This window comes from Dioscorea cayenensis, chromosome 11 (genome assembly GCF_009730915.1).
Source record: "Dioscorea cayenensis subsp. rotundata cultivar TDr96_F1 chromosome 11, TDr96_F1_v2_PseudoChromosome.rev07_lg8_w22 25.fasta, whole genome shotgun sequence".
NCBI classification, from domain to species: domain Eukaryota; kingdom Viridiplantae; phylum Streptophyta; class Magnoliopsida; order Dioscoreales; family Dioscoreaceae; genus Dioscorea; species Dioscorea cayenensis.
In genome coordinates this window covers 159,861-177,239 of record NC_052481.1, presented here as the reverse complement: position 1 = coordinate 177,239, position 17,379 = coordinate 159,861, and the positions used below count along the sequence as shown (strand labels likewise).

The 17,379-nt window shown below is 32.0% G+C and overlaps 3 protein-coding genes across 5 annotated transcripts; all 3 read left to right on the top strand.

Moving 5' to 3' along the window:
- Positions 1 to 2,494: 2,494 nt before the first annotated feature.
- On the top strand, positions 2,495 to 8,453 carry LOC120271501 ((3S,6E)-nerolidol synthase 2, chloroplastic/mitochondrial-like). Of its 3 annotated transcripts, XM_039278186.1 has the most exons (8): positions 2,495 to 2,753; positions 3,580 to 3,853; positions 3,934 to 4,306; positions 6,190 to 6,408; positions 6,835 to 6,973; positions 7,088 to 7,201; positions 7,296 to 7,336; positions 8,112 to 8,248. In XM_039278186.1, the coding sequence occupies exons 2-7, from the start codon at positions 3,616 to 3,618 to the stop codon at positions 7,323 to 7,325; spliced, it is 1,113 nt and encodes a 370-aa protein (XP_039134120.1). In that variant the 5' UTR covers positions 2,495 to 2,753; positions 3,580 to 3,615; the 3' UTR covers positions 7,326 to 7,336; positions 8,112 to 8,248. The 3 variants fall into 3 exon arrangements, with proteins under 3 accessions (XP_039134120.1, XP_039134118.1, XP_039134119.1); XM_039278184.1 differs by having other exon boundaries at positions 7,088 to 7,336; positions 8,112 to 8,453; XM_039278185.1 differs by lacking the exon at positions 6,190 to 6,408 and having other exon boundaries at positions 7,088 to 7,336; positions 8,112 to 8,453.
- A 1,456-nt stretch (positions 8,454 to 9,909) lies between these two features.
- Positions 9,910 to 12,095, top strand: LOC120271809 (non-specific lipid transfer protein GPI-anchored 8-like). The gene is made up of 3 exons (XM_039278479.1): positions 9,910 to 10,287; positions 10,391 to 10,423; positions 11,815 to 12,095. The coding sequence occupies exons 1-3, from the start codon at positions 9,954 to 9,956 to the stop codon at positions 11,928 to 11,930; spliced, it is 483 nt and encodes a 160-aa protein (XP_039134413.1). The 5' UTR covers positions 9,910 to 9,953; the 3' UTR covers positions 11,931 to 12,095.
- Positions 12,096 to 14,451: 2,356 nt separating this feature from the next.
- On the top strand, positions 14,452 to 15,491 carry LOC120271847 (MYB-like transcription factor ODO1). The gene is made up of 2 exons (XM_039278525.1): positions 14,452 to 14,940; positions 15,019 to 15,491. The coding sequence occupies exons 1-2, from the start codon at positions 14,678 to 14,680 to the stop codon at positions 15,485 to 15,487; spliced, it is 732 nt and encodes a 243-aa protein (XP_039134459.1). The 5' UTR covers positions 14,452 to 14,677; the 3' UTR covers positions 15,488 to 15,491.
- The last annotated feature ends 1,888 nt before the right edge of the window (positions 15,492 to 17,379 follow it).

Sequence of the window (17,379 nt, the reverse complement as noted above, 5' to 3'; positions counted from 1 at the left end):
AACTCTTACTCTTTCTCTCTCTTGCGCTCTTACCCTTTCTCAAATTTGTTCTTCTCATAGTTTTGATCCAATAATTACAATGAACTTTGCTTCTCAACTTCCATGCATCATCATCAACCCATCAACTACCATTAGATATGCACAAGCTCTCACAAACCCCAAACAAGCAACCATCTCATATGTTTTGTTCTGTTTTTTTTTTTTAATTAGCTACATGGTTAATTTTATATTTAAATGAGTTATTATATATGCACTTCTTGCATTGCATAAAAATAATCTACGTCAACAGAAGCAAATTCAAACACATTCCAATAACTCAGAGTTTTATAAATATAAAATGAGTGTTTTCCGAAAAAAAAAAAATCCATGGATGGCTAGTTTATTTTGAGAAAAAAAAACATGACAAAAATTAGCAGCGGGCTCCATATTGGCTAATGAGTAATTGTAATATAAACATGGTTTTTTTAAAAAGCAATAGCCAACAGAAAATGACATGATTTATATTTAGTAGCGTCCCCATATTGGCTTATGAGTGATTGCGAAATAAATATGTTTTTTCAAAAGCAATCACTATAAAATACTGTTTATTTAAATCAATATTTTTTTAATATTAACAAAATGCTTCATTCACTATTTAATAGATCTGAACTATATATATTACTATTTATTTACTTTATCTTTTTACTTTTCAGCCGGGATTCTCTACGAGAAAAGTTGTATTTTTCACCCCAAAATTATATAAATGAGATTTACTATCATGGAGTTATAATCCTCGATATATCATTTAGGACACTTGTGTCATATTCTCATTGCCTCATGTATTAGTCCACTTTGCATGATAAATTTTTAAACAGTGGTTAAGTTATTGTAACTGATGTACTTCCGTATTTACTTATTTTTTTATATTTTTTTTTACACCCCTTAAATGGGGACGCTTGTGGTAGTTTATTAAAAAAAAAACAACAACAACATCCACAAATGACGAATTTATTTTGAGAAAAATGACATGACAAATTAGATGCGGGCTCCATCTTATCATTATAATTATGATGAGTGTTTGTGAATAAGTTTTAAATTTTTTTTTTTATTCAAACTTTAAGCAACGTTTATTATTAATTGGATTTCTTCTTCATTATTGATTCCGAAGTGTTTACTGCCGAAGGAGTTTTAGATGCTATTGTTTTGAGAATTTATTTATGTTTTTTTCTTAAAATTTAATAATAAAAAATTTAGCTCCCTATATATAAATTTCTGTTTTTTTTTTTTTAAGTAGGGCGACAAGCACCAATCCTCAGGGGCGTGCGCAGGCCGAAGAATTGCCACAATGTCTTCACCCTCTTGAAAATTTCTGTTGAAATAGTTGAATGATGAAAATATGATCTTTGTGTTTTTTGTTTTCGTTTTTATTTTTTGTTTTCATTTCTTCTCAAGATTCACGAATTAAGATGATACCATATTTATTTATTTATTTATTTAATAAAAAAAGCAATACAATATGAATGCTTTGAAAATTATTCATTGAATGTTTCAGTATCAATGAACTTTGATAACCAGAAAATTACCCTGTAACATTGAGCAATTAACTCTTCTCATGTATCTATGAATGGTTCCAACTAACTTTAAAGCGCGGGTATATTTAAACAAAACGTTTATGGTCCAAATAAAAAACTTTGTTTACCTTCTCAAGTATTTATGAATATTTCAAACTAAACATCTCATTTTGACAGTGAACTGGTAAGCATGGTTTCAAAACCCCCACACTGGTGATGTTGTAAAGTATTGTTTACTGGGATTAGGTATTATACACTAGATCCCAGTGTAGGTTTCATATGAGAGTAACTATATTTTCCACATCTCTAAGATTGCATAGTTGAGAGATTTGTTATTACTAGACTATAGTTCCTGATATATCATTTTGGATGCACATGATTTACTCTATATGAAAAATTTTACCAATTAATGATAAATCTCTAAAGGGTTGTTAAACTACCGTAACAAACATATCTCTGTATTTACCAATCTCTTTAACACGTTTAAGTGGGGCCACTTGATCTTTTTTTTGTAAAATAATAATAATAATAATAGTTACAACTAAATTCTAACCGCATATTTGCATTCAACTCTTCCATTAATGAAAATCTAATCTAGCAAATCAAGTTGTCAGGCTTTCCAATGCCCTTTCAAACCATACAAAGTCACTTACTATCCTCCCAGATCTTTGATGGTTATTATTTAAATCCAGTTTTACCCAGCTTTCTCTCTTCTTTTTCCGGCTACCGTGACCTTGGCCCCCCCACCACACACACACACACACACACACACACACAAACAACACACCACCACCACCATGCACCACCAGCATCACCCAATGCGTTCACACCATTTTTCATGCAAAAGTACTATACAACCATGTTTTTCTCGTTTTTGCTATAGTCCTTCTCACACACTGAAACCATCTATAAATACGAGGCAAAATAAGTTACTAGATGCACACAATCCATCTCATCACATCTTCTCCACTGCAATGATCACAATGAATACAAACCTCTCCTCAATCTCTATAATATCTCAGACTACATTTCTCCCTTCATTCTCTTCCTTTGCCTCTCTTCAACTTCCACGCATCATCATCACCCCATCAACCACCATTAGATTATGCACAAGTTCACACAAACCCAAACAGCAGCAAAACCATCTCTTCTGATCACCATCACCATCTCCTCTTCCCTAATTCACAAGGGCTCTATTCCAAGGCAGGTTTAATCATGTTCATCTTCTCCTTGAGCCTTCAAATGCATGCCTGTTTTTCATTAAAATGAAACAAAAAAAAAAACTATAACTACTTCCTATGGTAAAGATTTGTTTATGAAGTAAGTGTTTTTCTTTTTAAAAAATTTTATATAAATGCTTCTAATGTAAGTGTTTCTTTGCTAGTAAGCTAAATAGTTTTTGTGTTCTCATTAGTTATTAGCAAAGTATTTTATTAAACAAAGATTAGACTCAAGTGCTTTTTTTTTCAAATGTATATTTATATATTTATTTTTTACAATGCAGACAAAGACTCCACACCCACATATCCCACACATATGATTTTTAACCATGCTATGAAAGAAAATTAAACCAACGACACTAGTAGGTGCTTTTTTTTTTCAAAAACATAAGATAATGGCTTATGTTTACCACAAAAATCAATCCAAAATAATTTTAATTTTTATATAAAATATTCGAGTTACTGTACATATTATTTATGTTTCAACCATTTATTAAGAGAAAATTCAATCTTTGATCTCTTATATAGGAGTCAAATATTTTAACTGTTCTATCATTACCGTAATTGCATTAGTTTATGTTGAGAAATATTTTTCTTTCTTTCTTCACATAAAAGAAATGCATTTTGAGAATGAAAAGATTCCAACTATGAGTGGGATCCATAATTTTGTCGGTGAGTAGATGATATTAGACAGAAATCAATTCAAAAAACAAGTGGTTGAAAATCTCTCTCATGTATGCATGGTATAGTGCTCAAATATCAGACACTTTATCTTTAATTACATAAATGTTTCGTTTGGTCATGTGTAGAGTGTTTTACAAATCAATCATTCAAAGAACATATCAATGGTGAGAGACATGTTATTCTCCAAAGAAGGCAACAAGACTCCATTGCAATCCATGGTGTTAATAGACACACTTCAATACATGGGACTTGATCATCTTTTCAAGGAGGAAATTGGCTCAACCTTATCATCCATTTATGACAACTTTACTCATCAAAGAGATCATGGACGTCATAACTTGTTTGAATCCTCTCTTTTCTTTAGATTATTCAGAGAGCATGGTTATAGTGTATCTCCAAGTAAGTTCTTCTTCTTCTTCTTCTTGCATATCAACTCCATTAAATTTTATTTAACTATAAAAATATGTATTAATTTGTAGAGATGCTCAAGAAGTTCATTGATAAGAATGGAGAGTTTAAACTAGCTTCAAGTAAGGATATAAAAGGTTTGATGAGCTTGTATGAAGCTTCACATTTAAACATTGGAGAAGATATACTAAGAAAAGGCAAGGAGTTTTCAAGTAAGCATCTTTGGGATTCTATTGAATGGTTGGATAATAAGCATGCAAATCAAGTGAAGGAAACATTAGAGCACCCTTATCATATGAGCATACAAAGATATAAAGCTAGAAGATATATTAGCATGCACCAAGATGATGAAAGAGGATGCAAAGATGTGGTGTTTGAATTAGCTAAGAGTGAGTTCAATGCTGTTCAGCTCTTGCATCAGAGAGAGCTCAATGCAATCCTAAGGTAAAATTAATTCATTTGCTTTATTTCATGTTTTGCTTTTGCAGTCATTGTGTATAAGAGTTTTATATAATCACTTACAATGATAGCATAAAGTTTAAAATTACTTTAATGCCCTTAGATTATTAAAATAATAATAATAATAATGGTTAGTTTTGCCGATGTGATTTGTGGTTTAGAGAACACTCAAATACTTATAGAAAGCTCACACAAACCAAACAAGAAGGAGACACACAAGATTAGTAGCTGGGTTCGGTCCATGGCTACATCCGAGGGTCGAGCCGGGAGATAAATAATCCACTAAAAGAGGTGAAAATAGATTAGTACAAACAATTGTCACTCACTCTCTTAACCATAGTTATCAAACCCGGGACCGGCCGGTGATCGGGACCGGGATTGACCGGTGACCCGGTGCTTGAGCCGGTCCGGGTGCTTTAAAGTGGAGCCGGTTATGCAATCAACCCGTTCGACCGCATTGACCCGCTTTGACCCGGTGGTTAGGCCCGGTTGACCAGTGATCGGGACCGATTGACCCGGCGGTCGAACCGATTGACCCGTGGTCGAGACCAATTGACCGGTTTGATTTGTAATTTCAATTTTGAACTTTGGTTATATATTGGATTGAGTTTGGTTTGATCTTTGATGATAAATTTAAAACTTTTATTGTGAATTAGTATTGTTATGTATTGATATTATGTGAAGTTTGAGCTTTTTCACTCTTTTCTACTACTTCCAAATCAAAGATTAGCAATTGTTTTGTATTTTTTTCCATCAAATTATTTATTTGATAACTAATAATTCATGGATATTATTATGATATATCATTATATAATTAAAAAAACTAATTTATAATTTTAAAATTAATATTTTTAAAAATATTTTTTTATTAACCGATGATTAACCCTAAAATGACCCGACGGTTGAACCAATTGACCGTGACCCGAGGCCTTGGCCGGGTCGATGCCGGGCAGTCGATAACTATGCTCTTATGATAATGATCACTCTACCTCTCTAGATTGTCCAGTGCTCACGCACTCTCCTCCACTCCAATCTTAGAAAGGTGAGCTTATATAAGCATATACGTCCAAAATATAGCAGTCATACTCTTTTTAGAATCTCATGGTTGCTAATTTAAAAACTTTCCAAAATTAGTTGTTCGACTCTGTATGTAACATAAATTGTAATATAGCTGCATCTGCTGAGTTGGTGAGTTACGGTTTACGTTGCAAACGATCTCAAGACCCATCAACCTCCCAGTCATGCTTAGTCTGAGTCGGTGCAGCCCGATCTCCAAATTCCAACTACCGGCAACTAGCTACCTCCTCAGTTTCTCGCCACGAAATAAGTCTCCTCGCAGGGGGCGCACATCCTTGTGCATCTTCACGAAACTTACCAAACTTGATCTTCAATTCACCCAAGTTTGCTCTTCAAATTTTCCTAAGAAAGATCTTTAATCAATCAACCCAATCATGCCAACAATAGACATGTCTTCAAATCTTGCCCTTAATAGTCTTCCATCAATCTATTAAGACTTCTTCAAATCATACTTTCAATAGTCTTCAATAATACCATTGATAGGTATTTCCTCAATTAAGCTTTCACCCATATTTAGTCTCCAATCAAATATCACTAAATATGGTCTTGATATGATCTTGTCTTCAAATTGTAACACATTATCAAAAATAGCTTCACCAAGATCGTCAAAATATATGCCTTCAAGATAAGATTCCTTGCCATTTTGTCTTTGGTGTCAAATCATACCAATTATAGTGCGGTTGCACTAACAATAATAATAAAAAGCAATGAATATTGTTAAACATAATGTTAGATAGAAACTAAATAATTTTATCTTGATTTTTTTTTAATCTTTTTATTTTCTGTTGTAGTTGGTGGAAGAAGGCAGGGTTGGCACAAGAGCTGAGCTTTGTGAGGGACCAACCATTGAAGTGGTACATGTGGCCTTTGACAATGGTTCCACAGCCACATCATTCAAAGTGTAGAATTGAGCTCACAAAAGCAATTGCCTTCATCTACATAATAGATGATATTTTTGATGTCTATGGAACCCTAGATGAACTCTCTCTTTTCACTCAAGCCATCAACAAGTAAGCATATGTATATATATATACACACACACTCACCGATGAATAGGATTATAGACTTTTTGCTTTCATTATAGTTATATATGACTTGTTAGATATTTAAAATTTACATATACTTATTTCTCATTCATGTTTAAATGATGTTAAATAAGTATATTGTGCCACCGTAATTGATACATTTCTATATCTATTTGTCTCTTTTGACAATCTCTTAATTGAGAGAGTTTGTTGCTTTATTAGTCAAAAAAAATTATTATTATATAGAAACAATAATATATATATATAGAAAAATTCTAAATATTTTTTTTCAATTAAAAATATTTTTTAATAGTTGATATATATATATTTACTTGTAGGTGGGATATTTCAGCTATCGATAACCTTCCAAATTACATGAGTTGATATATATATTTATTTATTTACTTGTAGGTGGGATATTTCAGCTATCAATAACCTTCCAAATTACATGAAGGTTTGTTTTAATGCATTATACAATGTTACTAATGAGATCGCTGAAATAACTCTCAAAGAATATGGATGGAATCCTATTAACACATTAAGCAAATCGGTATGCATATCAATTATTTTTATTTATATTTTATTTAATATTTTATTCAAAACTGATCAACCGAGCTTAATTTGTCAATGATATGTTTTTTTTTTCTTTTCTTTTTGCTTTTAGTGGGGAAAATTGTGCAATGCTTTCCTTCAAGAAGCAAAGTGGTTTGCATCAAAACAAATACCAAACAAGGATGAATACTTGAGAAATGCAGTGACTAGTTCAGGAGTTTTCATAGTAATAGTGCACTTATTTTTTCTAATGGGGCAAGGCTTAACATTTGAGAACATACAACATATAGAGAATGATCCAAGCTTTGTTTCTAAATCAGGGACTATTCTGCGCCTTTGGGATGATTTAGGAAGTGCCAAGGTATTATTATTTAATTTATTAATTATACCTTTTTCTCTTCACAATTTTCATTTTATTCAACTTTTGTTTTTTTTTCCATTTATTTCAATATACATGCACGGAGGTATTTTAATTAATTTGTACGGTTGTACCTCATTTTATTCACCATTTTTTATTTCTTACTTCATAAAAATTTAGTCGAGTAACTAAAAAAATTTCACAATGGTTAATTTAGAAAATATGTATTTGATTATATAAAATTTGGTTTCTAATTTTATTAACTTAAGCTTTAGGTTAAAACGGATCTAAATAATATGATTGATTTGCTTTTAACAAAAACAACACATAAATATATTAATCAAATATTTCATTCCAAATTTTTACTCAAAATTTCTATTTTCTATGTACATTCATTTACCGATATTTGACTTATTTGAAATAAAAATATATTATTCATTGAGTGTCAAGCATTGAAGCGAAATTTTTTGAAAAAGTGTCCATCATTAGATAGCCTAATGATATGATATAAAGAATACAAAGAGGAGGGCAAAAGGGTCGAATCTTTCACCCGGCAGAACTGTTTTTTTAATGTTCATGCACTGTACATTTGGGTCCAATACTGTTCATAAGTCTGAGTGTGAATATCATGTAGCGGAAACCGTAGTTTCACCCACCGTAACTAGTGCATCTCTGTATCTGTTTATTCTTTTGATAATCTCTTAAATAGGGGATATTTGTCACTTGTTAGTAAAAAAAAAATTGAAAAAAATTGAATTGGTTTATTTATGGATGGCAGGATGAAAATCAAAAAGGGTTTGATGGATCATACATGGAGTTATACATGAAAGAAAATCAAGAATGCACTGCAAAAGAAGCTCAGGAACATGTGATGTTGATGATCTCCGGAACATGGGATGCGCTTAACAAAGAAAGCTTCACTCAAAGCTCATTTCCTCAACCCTTAATTAATGCAACCCTCAATCTTGCAAGGATGGTTAGAGTTATGTACTCTTATAATGATGATAACCATCACCTCCCAATGCTTGATGATTATATATTTTCTTTATTGCATCACCCTTTGTAAATCAAAAATTTAATCTTATGAAATATTTTTAAATAAAAAGATTTATATTAGCTATGTTTGGTTTATATCCAATGGAAGAACATGTTTTATTTTTAAAAATTTTTTTAAATCAAATATATGGATTAGAGTTGAAGGCACTGATTAAATTAGACTAATGAAAGCTTATAAAGTTATATATATATACTTTTATTTATTTGGTTTGATGACATCTAAATATATGAAATAAAAAATGTTAAAAATAAAAATTTTTGAGTAGTGGGAGAGGGCAACAGCACCTAAGTCTATTGACTATTGGCATGAGGGTCCAATGCGGACGAGGTAGAAACTAGAGTTGCACTTTCCTAAATTGAGTTAAAGCGTGTGGTATATTTAGAAAACCCTCTCTCATTATTATTTATTCATATTTATTAAAAAAATAAATAGTGAAAGGGTGATATAAATAGCTAATGACACCAATTAAATAGGTTTAATGAAATATTATCGAACTATATTCTTGGTATTATATATTAGAGCAAACAAGTACACTAAATAAATAGTTTTAAAAAAAAAACTAATTTAAATAGAATATTGCTTGATCCACCAATCTTACTCATTGGACCACTCTAGTCTATAATACATAATCAATCCTTGTGTTATTGAAAATAGAGCAATCAAATTTTGTATATATATATATATATATATATATATATATATATATATATATGAGGGCACGCATCATCCATGAACATTGGTAAATTTTGAAATCTATAAAAATATATAAGAGCCGTAAATCAACATTCAACAGTTAGTTTATATATATATATATATATATATATATATGAAAGTTTGTATAATTTATGAACATTGATAAAATTAAAAATTTATAAAAATTTACAAAAATTATGGACCAACATTCAACAGTCCTTTTTTAAAATTTTATGAAAATCCGTAAGAATCATAAAATCAACATCCAACTGTCTCTAAATTAACTAAATTAAAAATAAAAGACTTTAAAACTGATAAATTCTATTTCTAATCCATTGCTAATTCAATTTAGCAATATAGTAGAAACGAAAAATATTATTTTTAAATAGTAGTTTTCTTATAGTGTTTCTTTATCTCATCTTTTCATCTTTGTTTTTTTTTATCTTATGCGGACATTCGCATGTGGTATTTAGTATATATATATATATATTCTTTTTTTAATATCTTTATTAAATTTCATCTATCAAGTATCAACAACTCCGGCGCCTCATTTAATTTCAAATAAACTTTCAATTTTTATAAAATAAATAAACCAAGGGCAAAAACGTAATATGATCAATGGTTGATTGATTCATCTAAATAAACTTTATATATAAAAATAAAAAAATAATAATAAAAAAAAACAAATATATAATGCGCAGCCCAAACCCCGTGACCAACTCCCGACATTGCATCAAGATTCGCGCACTGATATACCTCCCCTTAAATGATGCCACGTGTCCCACAACTCTTCCTATATATACCCCTTAACAGCTGTCACTCAGCGTCTTCAAGAAGACAACAAGAAGAGAGAGAGAGAAACCACCACCCATGGCTTCGTCGGTGGCGAGCTTCGTGGCGATCGCGCTCCTCGCGGCGGCGCTGCCGGCGTCGACGACAGCGCAGAGCCAGACCCCATCATGCGTATCCAACCTCATTCCCTGCGCGCCATACCTCAACAGCACCACCACACCACCGGCGAAGTGCTGCGAACCTCTAAAGGAAGCGGTGAAGAACGAACTCCCTTGCCTTTGCTCCCTCTTCACCAACCAAGATCTCCTTAAGAGCTTCAACATTGACATCAATCAAGCCCTTCAGATCCCTAAGCACTGCAACATCACACAGGATCAGAGCATCTGCAAGACCTCCGCGTCTCCTGGCAAGGGTGAGGCCATTTCAGCTTAGATCTTTAGATCGGTTTTTGCTTTGATTTGAATGATCGATGTTGAGGGCTTATGTATGTTTCTTTTTCCTCTTTTCTTTTTCAGCTGCTGCTCCTGCTTCTACCAATGCTACTTCAGGTGTGCAATTTTTTCCATGATTTGAGTATTGATTTGCAATTTTAGGTTCAATTTGATGCTTTTTTTTTCAAGAGAAATTAGTTGGCATTTACCAACTAGGGTTTAGCGCAGACATGATCCTTTATGCGCTGTAAAGTAGGTTAACTAGTGGGTGAAACAAGACCTTGGATTATGACAACTAAAATTAGGTATACATTGATGATAAATTTTGAGTTTTTCTTGGTTTTAGAGTTAAAAGATAACAATTTGTAGCGATTTAGCTATTGCTTGGTTCTATATGGGCACTAAAACCAAGTTTGGAAAATGGTTGTGAAATTATGGATGGTTTGCTCTCTATTTAATGATTATTTTCTTTAAATATAGAATGCATTTAATTATGTTTGTAATCTTATAAACTGAAAAAGGTTTTAGTGCTTTTATTACTTTATTAGAGAGTCCTTGGCCTTTTTTGTTTAGTGCTTTTCTTATCATGGTATCAATTTTGGTGGTTTCTTTAAAAATTACAAATTCACAGCCCTAGCTCTTTATGTTACTTCTTTGGTTACTGTCTATACTTATCACCAGTCACCCTATTTTTAAGGATGTTCCTTCTTTTAGACTTTTCAACTAGACTTCTCAAGTAAATTTTTTTCTCTCCCATGAGACTCTTCTGTACAAATTATTACATGGGATCTACATGCTATATTGTACTTGTAAATATCTATTGGCCCTTAACATAAGTATAATGGTATTAATTAACCAAACCTCTCACTTTGCTGATGCACCAATTCTGGCCGGTACCTCTGATTTTGATACATTTAACTTCCTTCAAATAGAATATAATAAGGACTTCCAACACAAGGGAATCATGCCTAGAAACATTTTGTATATTACTTACTACTAGTGCTATTTGACCGATTCTCAGGTTCTCATCTTTTCATAGGCCCATACAATTTGAGAATCCGGGTTTATGGTCCATGTGTAAGTTAAACTAAAACAAATCACTAGGGAGAGTGTCATATCTCTTCCACCACCCATTCTAGTTGCATAATCTTTAACTTAAATCTGTCGATATTTGATTAACATGTAATTTTGGCATTCCATCGGCCTCAAAAGCTTAGGCTAATTTCTGCTGTCTCTTGTTTTCATGACCGGCAGTTTAGTCATGCATTAGCAATGTATAGTTCACACAGTCCATGAGTGTCGATACAAGTAGAAGCAAAAATCCATGATACTTTATCACTCTTTTTCCATGTGCATGTGCAAGATACATATAACATCAATCAATAAATCTGAACTGCATCTGCATTAACAAGTCATAGTATCATGTATGATAAATTAAGTTGTATTATTGTTAGACATCTGCTGACTTATAATCAAACCTATTTAATGACTAATGAGTGCTGTTCCAGGTCCTCCTGCAAACAAGAACACAAAGAATGACAACAAGGCTTCGCAAGGGTTGCCTTCAATAGGTTTCACAGCTGTGATGAGTTTACTCTTGCTCTGGTTATCCTTCAATGCATAGTTGAGACGGTTGAACCGTTGGCAAGTAATGGGTATTAGTCCTGTACTTGTTTCTTCTTAGTGTGTGGTTGTGTTCTATGTTTAATGACATTTTTACAAATGAGCAGTAGTACCTTATCCTTTGTCCCAGATTTATATAATGCATCAGAGTTTCTTTGGTATTTTATTTTGCGGCACTTTAATTTCTGCTGTCCGTTGCTTCTGAAGTCTCATCAATGTTACCTGTCATTATTCTTCATTTATGTTCTTGCAGCAGGGCAAGAAGTGGGTGTATATTTTTAAGAATAATGATCGCGTTTAACTTATCAAGCCTTTAGCTGGGGTCATACCTGACAGTTTTTAAATAGTTGATTATTTAAATAAATATATGCATAATAATTACTTCCTCATCCGATCTTATTTGCATGTTTGTTTTAGAAGGTTTATTTTTTTTCCTATCTGTTCGTTTAAAAAATTTAGAAAATATTAAATAATTTTTTTAATTTATTTTTACATATTAAAACACTATTTTAACAAAAAATATATATATAATTAAAAAAATAATATTTTTTTATTGATTTTTAAATAAAAATAATTTTATAAAATTAATATAGTTTTATATATTTTAAATTATTAATTAATTTTAACCAATTTTGCTGTGAATTAATTTTTAAAATATTTATTTTATTTTATTATTAATTAATTAATTTAAAAATTAATTTTAAAATATATAATTTTGATTAGTGTTAGTTGTCCAATGACTCCGACCCAGCATTTTAAAAAGAAACAAAAAAATATTTAGCCAAAACATTACATTTATCACATTTTTATCTTTCGCCTAACCATCTAAATAATATAAATAAAGCATGAACCCTTTCTTTTTCAAAGTCCAAATAACTCTCAATTTTACAAGTAAATTAAAAAAAGTATAAAATAATAATTAAATGGCATATATATTCCAAAATATTACACAACTCTCAATAAGACGTGTAATGTTTTTTTATTTATTTAAACTAAAAGATCCTCTCAAATTTATCAAAAATAAATATGATAAAACATCACATTTTATCACATTTTTATCTTTCGCCTAATCATCTAAATAATATATAATATAGATAAGCACGAACCCTTTCTTTTCGAGGTCCAAATAACTCTCAATTTCATAAGTAAATTAAAAAAGTACAAAATAATAATTAAATGGCATACATATTCCACAATGTTGCGCAACTCTCAATAAGACACGTAATATTTTTTTTATTTATTTAAACTAAAGGTCCTCTCATATTTATTAAAAATAAATATGATAAAACATCACATTTATCACATTTTTATGTCTTTCGCCTAACCATTTAAATAATATAGATAAGCACGGACCCCTTCTTTTCAAGGTCCAAATAACTCACAATTTCACAAGTAAATTAAAAAAGTACAAAAATAATAATTAAATGGCATACATATTCCACAATGTTACGCAACTCTCAATAAGACACGTAATGTTTTTTTTATTTATTTAAACTAAGGGTCCTCTCATATTTATCAAAAATAAAAGTTTTTTTTATTTTTGCAACAAGTGCGGGTCCACACAGATCAAGAATTAATCATCTAGCACGTGTGTCCTCATCCAATGGCACATGATTAAAGTTACAAAGCCACGCCCACAATTGGAGATCCATTAAGTGTTCAGTAACACCAACGTCTTTAGGATATGAACACTTTGACCCAAAAACAAAAGATTTATATATATATATATACATAGATACATATCAAGCAAAGAAGACCTCAACCTAAACTTAAGCTAAGGAACTTTGATTTCAACTTCCAAGAGGTACATACCATGTTGAGTAAATAAGTACGCAGTCTACATGAATTAAACTCTTTTAAGTTTTTAAATTCTATAGTAGTTTAAAATTTTGAAGAATATTTCAATTTAGCTTTGGTAATTTTTCTCCATCATTACTAAGCAATTCTAACATTCTAAATAAAATTTCTAATGCATTAATTGGAAGATAATATATATACATTAACAGATGAATTGGTGGGGTTATAATTTCGGTGAACAACCATAATAAATCTATTTCCCTAGAAATCTCCAGGTAGTAATGTTGCAACTACTTAAAAGTGAAACCAATTGAAAGATTGACATGCATGCAAAGCAACTAAAAAACTGTTGAATCTTACCAACATGAGCGCCCACCAAACAAGATTAAAGTACACTACCACAAAACCTTCTATCTAAGCAATCAGAACAATACAATTCAAGGTGGTATGCATAATTGCAAGTGTTTCAGACAACCTATTATTCTCATACCTGATAAATTTCATGTGTTCATAAATAACACAATAATACTCAAAAGGAGTGAAAGAGAACCCAAGACCAGGTGTGGTTTCATTGTCATGTGCATTAGCACCAGTTTAGTGTGGATCTGACGAAATGGATGATGGAATGCTTGAGTAAGAGTGCAACGAAGGGAAGTACATAGAGAGAGAAAAGACCTTGCAAAACAAATATATATATATATATATATATATATATATATAGTGGCTTCTATTCTCTAGTCTTGTTTGTGTTAAGATATCATTAAAAGCATCACAATCAATTGGAGAACAAAATAACACTACTACACGGCCTAGCAGTTCCGAAGTACCTTTCAAGCGTGTGGAAGCGTGAGAACCAATCAGAAAAACAAGTAGAGCAAGCAAGCTAAAGCAGAGAGGTTGTTTTTTAAATATATAAGGTTGGTTGGATGGGCACTGAAGTTCTAAGGAGGAATGGGGAGGCAACCTTGTTGTGATAAGCTTGGTGTGAAGAAAGGGCCATGGACTGCAGCTGAGGATAAGAAGCTAATAAGTTTTATACTCAACAATGGCCAGTGTTGCTGGCGTGCCGTGCCGAAGCTTGCCGGACTTTCACGGTGCGGCAAGAGCTGTAGGCTCCGGTGGACGAACTATCTCCGGCCTGACCTTAAAAGAGGTCTACTAACTGAGTCTGAGGAGCAACTTGTCATTGATCTCCATGCTCGTTTAGGCAACAGGTCTCTATCTCTATTGTTATTACGTACGTATCTCATTATTCTAAGGAACATACTTTGATATATGTTTTGATGGTGCAGATGGTCTAAGATTGCGGCGAAGTTGCCAGGGAGAACAGACAATGAGATCAAGAACCACTGGAATACTCACATCAAAAAGAAGCTTCTGAAGATGGGGATTGATCCAGTGACTCATGAGCCTCTTAATAAAAGCTGCTCATCCAGTCCTAGTGCACCAGTTGAAACTAAGACAGATGATTCTAGGTCGCAGTTAATACAAGTAAACGAAAGGCCAGATATGTTACAAAGTCCATCAGAGAATAATTCAAGCTCAAACATCAATGGTGATGATCAGGACTCTCTACCTCTACCAAGCTACATATGGGAAGAGGGTGATAAACCACTTATTGATGAATCATGGAGTTTTACTAGCAACCAAGAGGATTTCAACAGTGTCATTGGCTTGCCCACTTGGGAAGAGAACTGTGAGTGGCTTTTGGATTATCAAGACTTCAGTATAACTGATGATTTCGGATTGAACAGCTCTTAACAGATGGCAAAAAAAACTAATACTTATTTATCAACGATCCTGGTGCTGATTAATGATAAGGTATCAGTATGAAGATCAATATTTAAGAAGAACAAGTTAAAATGGTGTTTTTGGAGTTTTATTTAGGTAAGATGCATAAATTTGGGGGACTGTGGAGGTGTGTGAGAGTGCTCAAAGATGAGATTGTGGATCACAAAGTTGGTTCCTATCTCCATCCTTGTTGATGTGGTACAAGGTTTTTGGTTGTGTTATGCCCTTAAAGAAGGGTAACTGTTACTGTGCATAGCATTTGGTCTAAGAAGCAAATGACTATGGGTTTGTACATAGGGTGTCAATATTAAAAGGTCATGTTAGAAGAATAAAATTGTGACTAAGAGCTCCCCAAAATCCTAGTAATATCTTGCAGCCAATTTTAAAAAAGAAAAAAACATTGTTTCGAGATAAGATAAAAAAATTTAAAAAAGAAAGAAGGTTGCTTTCATTAATTTAAACCAAATAACCATGAAGAAATTCAAAAGTTGAAATTATATTACCTCTGGGCTGCCCTTTTCCACTTTTTCCAGTTTGAAACATAAGTTACTCTTGAAAAACAATATTATAAAATGTGATCAGAGGGACCTGTCATGACAAAAGAATTGGAATTTAAGATTCTACAATCTTGGCAGGGTAACTAAGACTAACATGGTGAAGCATTCCGCTTGATCTCCAAGCTAAGGCTAATATAAGAGACTACAATTTTTGTACTTCGTTGAATTAATTGAAAGGATTTAATAAGTTTAAGACACCAAGACATCAACTAGAATATTAGGTCATCGTACGGCTACTTAATCAACAAATATAAACAACCCTTTAGTCTAGACAAAAAATAGTCTTCGACTACCAACCACTTCTGGAGCAGTTGAGATGTCTTCGATTGAATGAGAAACGAATTGCCTGATCATTAATATAGATGTGAAACTCAAGAAAACGAGATGTTGCTTTAATCACCACTACATAAAGACCAAAGCTATATAACTCTTCTGTTTTATAGAAAAAGAAAGCCAAGTGGCTGAGTATTTTGTATTGAATGAAACTGAATAGCCATTTTTTAGGAATTCAAAACAGATGGGCACTGGGCAGAGTTATTCAATGGCCTAGAACAAATAAAAGAATAGAATACAAAACTAAGAAGCAATAAGTCAGTCCTTGATATATGATGAAAGACAAGGATGATTTGATGATAGTTTACTTCAAAACAAATATGGATGTTATTAGACATGGTATTTGAAGCTTAAAAACTAAGATAGTGTTTTACAGCAAGAGTAAGGGAAAATAAACCATTAGTTCTGTGAATAAAGGCCAAATAAATGAAGATTAGGAAAGAATAGAATATGCTATTCTACTATCTCATTTTTGGAATAAAAGACCTTATCCTTATTAATCCTAACCTTGAGCAAAATTAGCTTATTCTTGAGATTATTCCTATTTATTCCCTATTTATTCAATTCTGGTATTTAATTCTAGCCCCTTATTTCTTATTAACTATTCTTTTTTCTCGTGGTGTGAAACACTAATTAAAACATATGATCGAGATAATGGCATAAGACATAACAGAACACAACATAAAATTAAGAAGCAATATAAGTTAGTCCTTGAGATAAGAAGAAACCTAGTAGATGTTCTGATGATAATGCCCTCAGAAACAAATGAGAATATTATTAGACGTGATATTTGTAGCTAACAAACTAAGAAATAGATACAATCTGTGCAAGAATCAGGTGATAAATTTACAAGAAAGTACTCTTTCTATAAATTAAGCACAGATCATGTGAGCATCTCTCTGTTGGCTCTTAAATCTAAGGCAAAAGATTCTCGAAGTTGATGTAAAGTCAACTCTATGGCAGAAGACCAAT

Excerpts from the sequence above, each read along its gene's own strand:
- LOC120271501 (XM_039278184.1), top strand. The coding sequence starts at position 3,616 with ATGGTGAGAGACATGTTATTCTCCAAAGAAGGCAACAAGACTCCATTG. Across the intron at positions 4,307-6,189 it reads GAGCTCAATGCAATCCTAAG|TTGGTGGAAGAAGGCAGGGT; the intron begins GTAAAATTAATT and ends TTTCTGTTGTAG. Across the intron at positions 6,974-7,087 it reads TTAACACATTAAGCAAATCG|TGGGGAAAATTGTGCAATGC; the intron begins GTATGCATATCA and ends TTTTGCTTTTAG.
- LOC120271809 (XM_039278479.1), top strand. The coding sequence starts at position 9,954 with ATGGCTTCGTCGGTGGCGAGCTTCGTGGCGATCGCGCTCCTCGCGGCG. Across the intron at positions 10,288-10,390 it reads CTCCGCGTCTCCTGGCAAGG|CTGCTGCTCCTGCTTCTACC; the intron begins GTGAGGCCATTT and ends TTTCTTTTTCAG. Across the intron at positions 10,424-11,814 it reads TTCTACCAATGCTACTTCAG|GTCCTCCTGCAAACAAGAAC; the intron begins GTGTGCAATTTT and ends GTGCTGTTCCAG.
- LOC120271847 (XM_039278525.1), top strand. The coding sequence starts at position 14,678 with ATGGGGAGGCAACCTTGTTGTGATAAGCTTGGTGTGAAGAAAGGGCCA. Across the intron at positions 14,941-15,018 it reads CATGCTCGTTTAGGCAACAG|ATGGTCTAAGATTGCGGCGA; the intron begins GTCTCTATCTCT and ends TTGATGGTGCAG.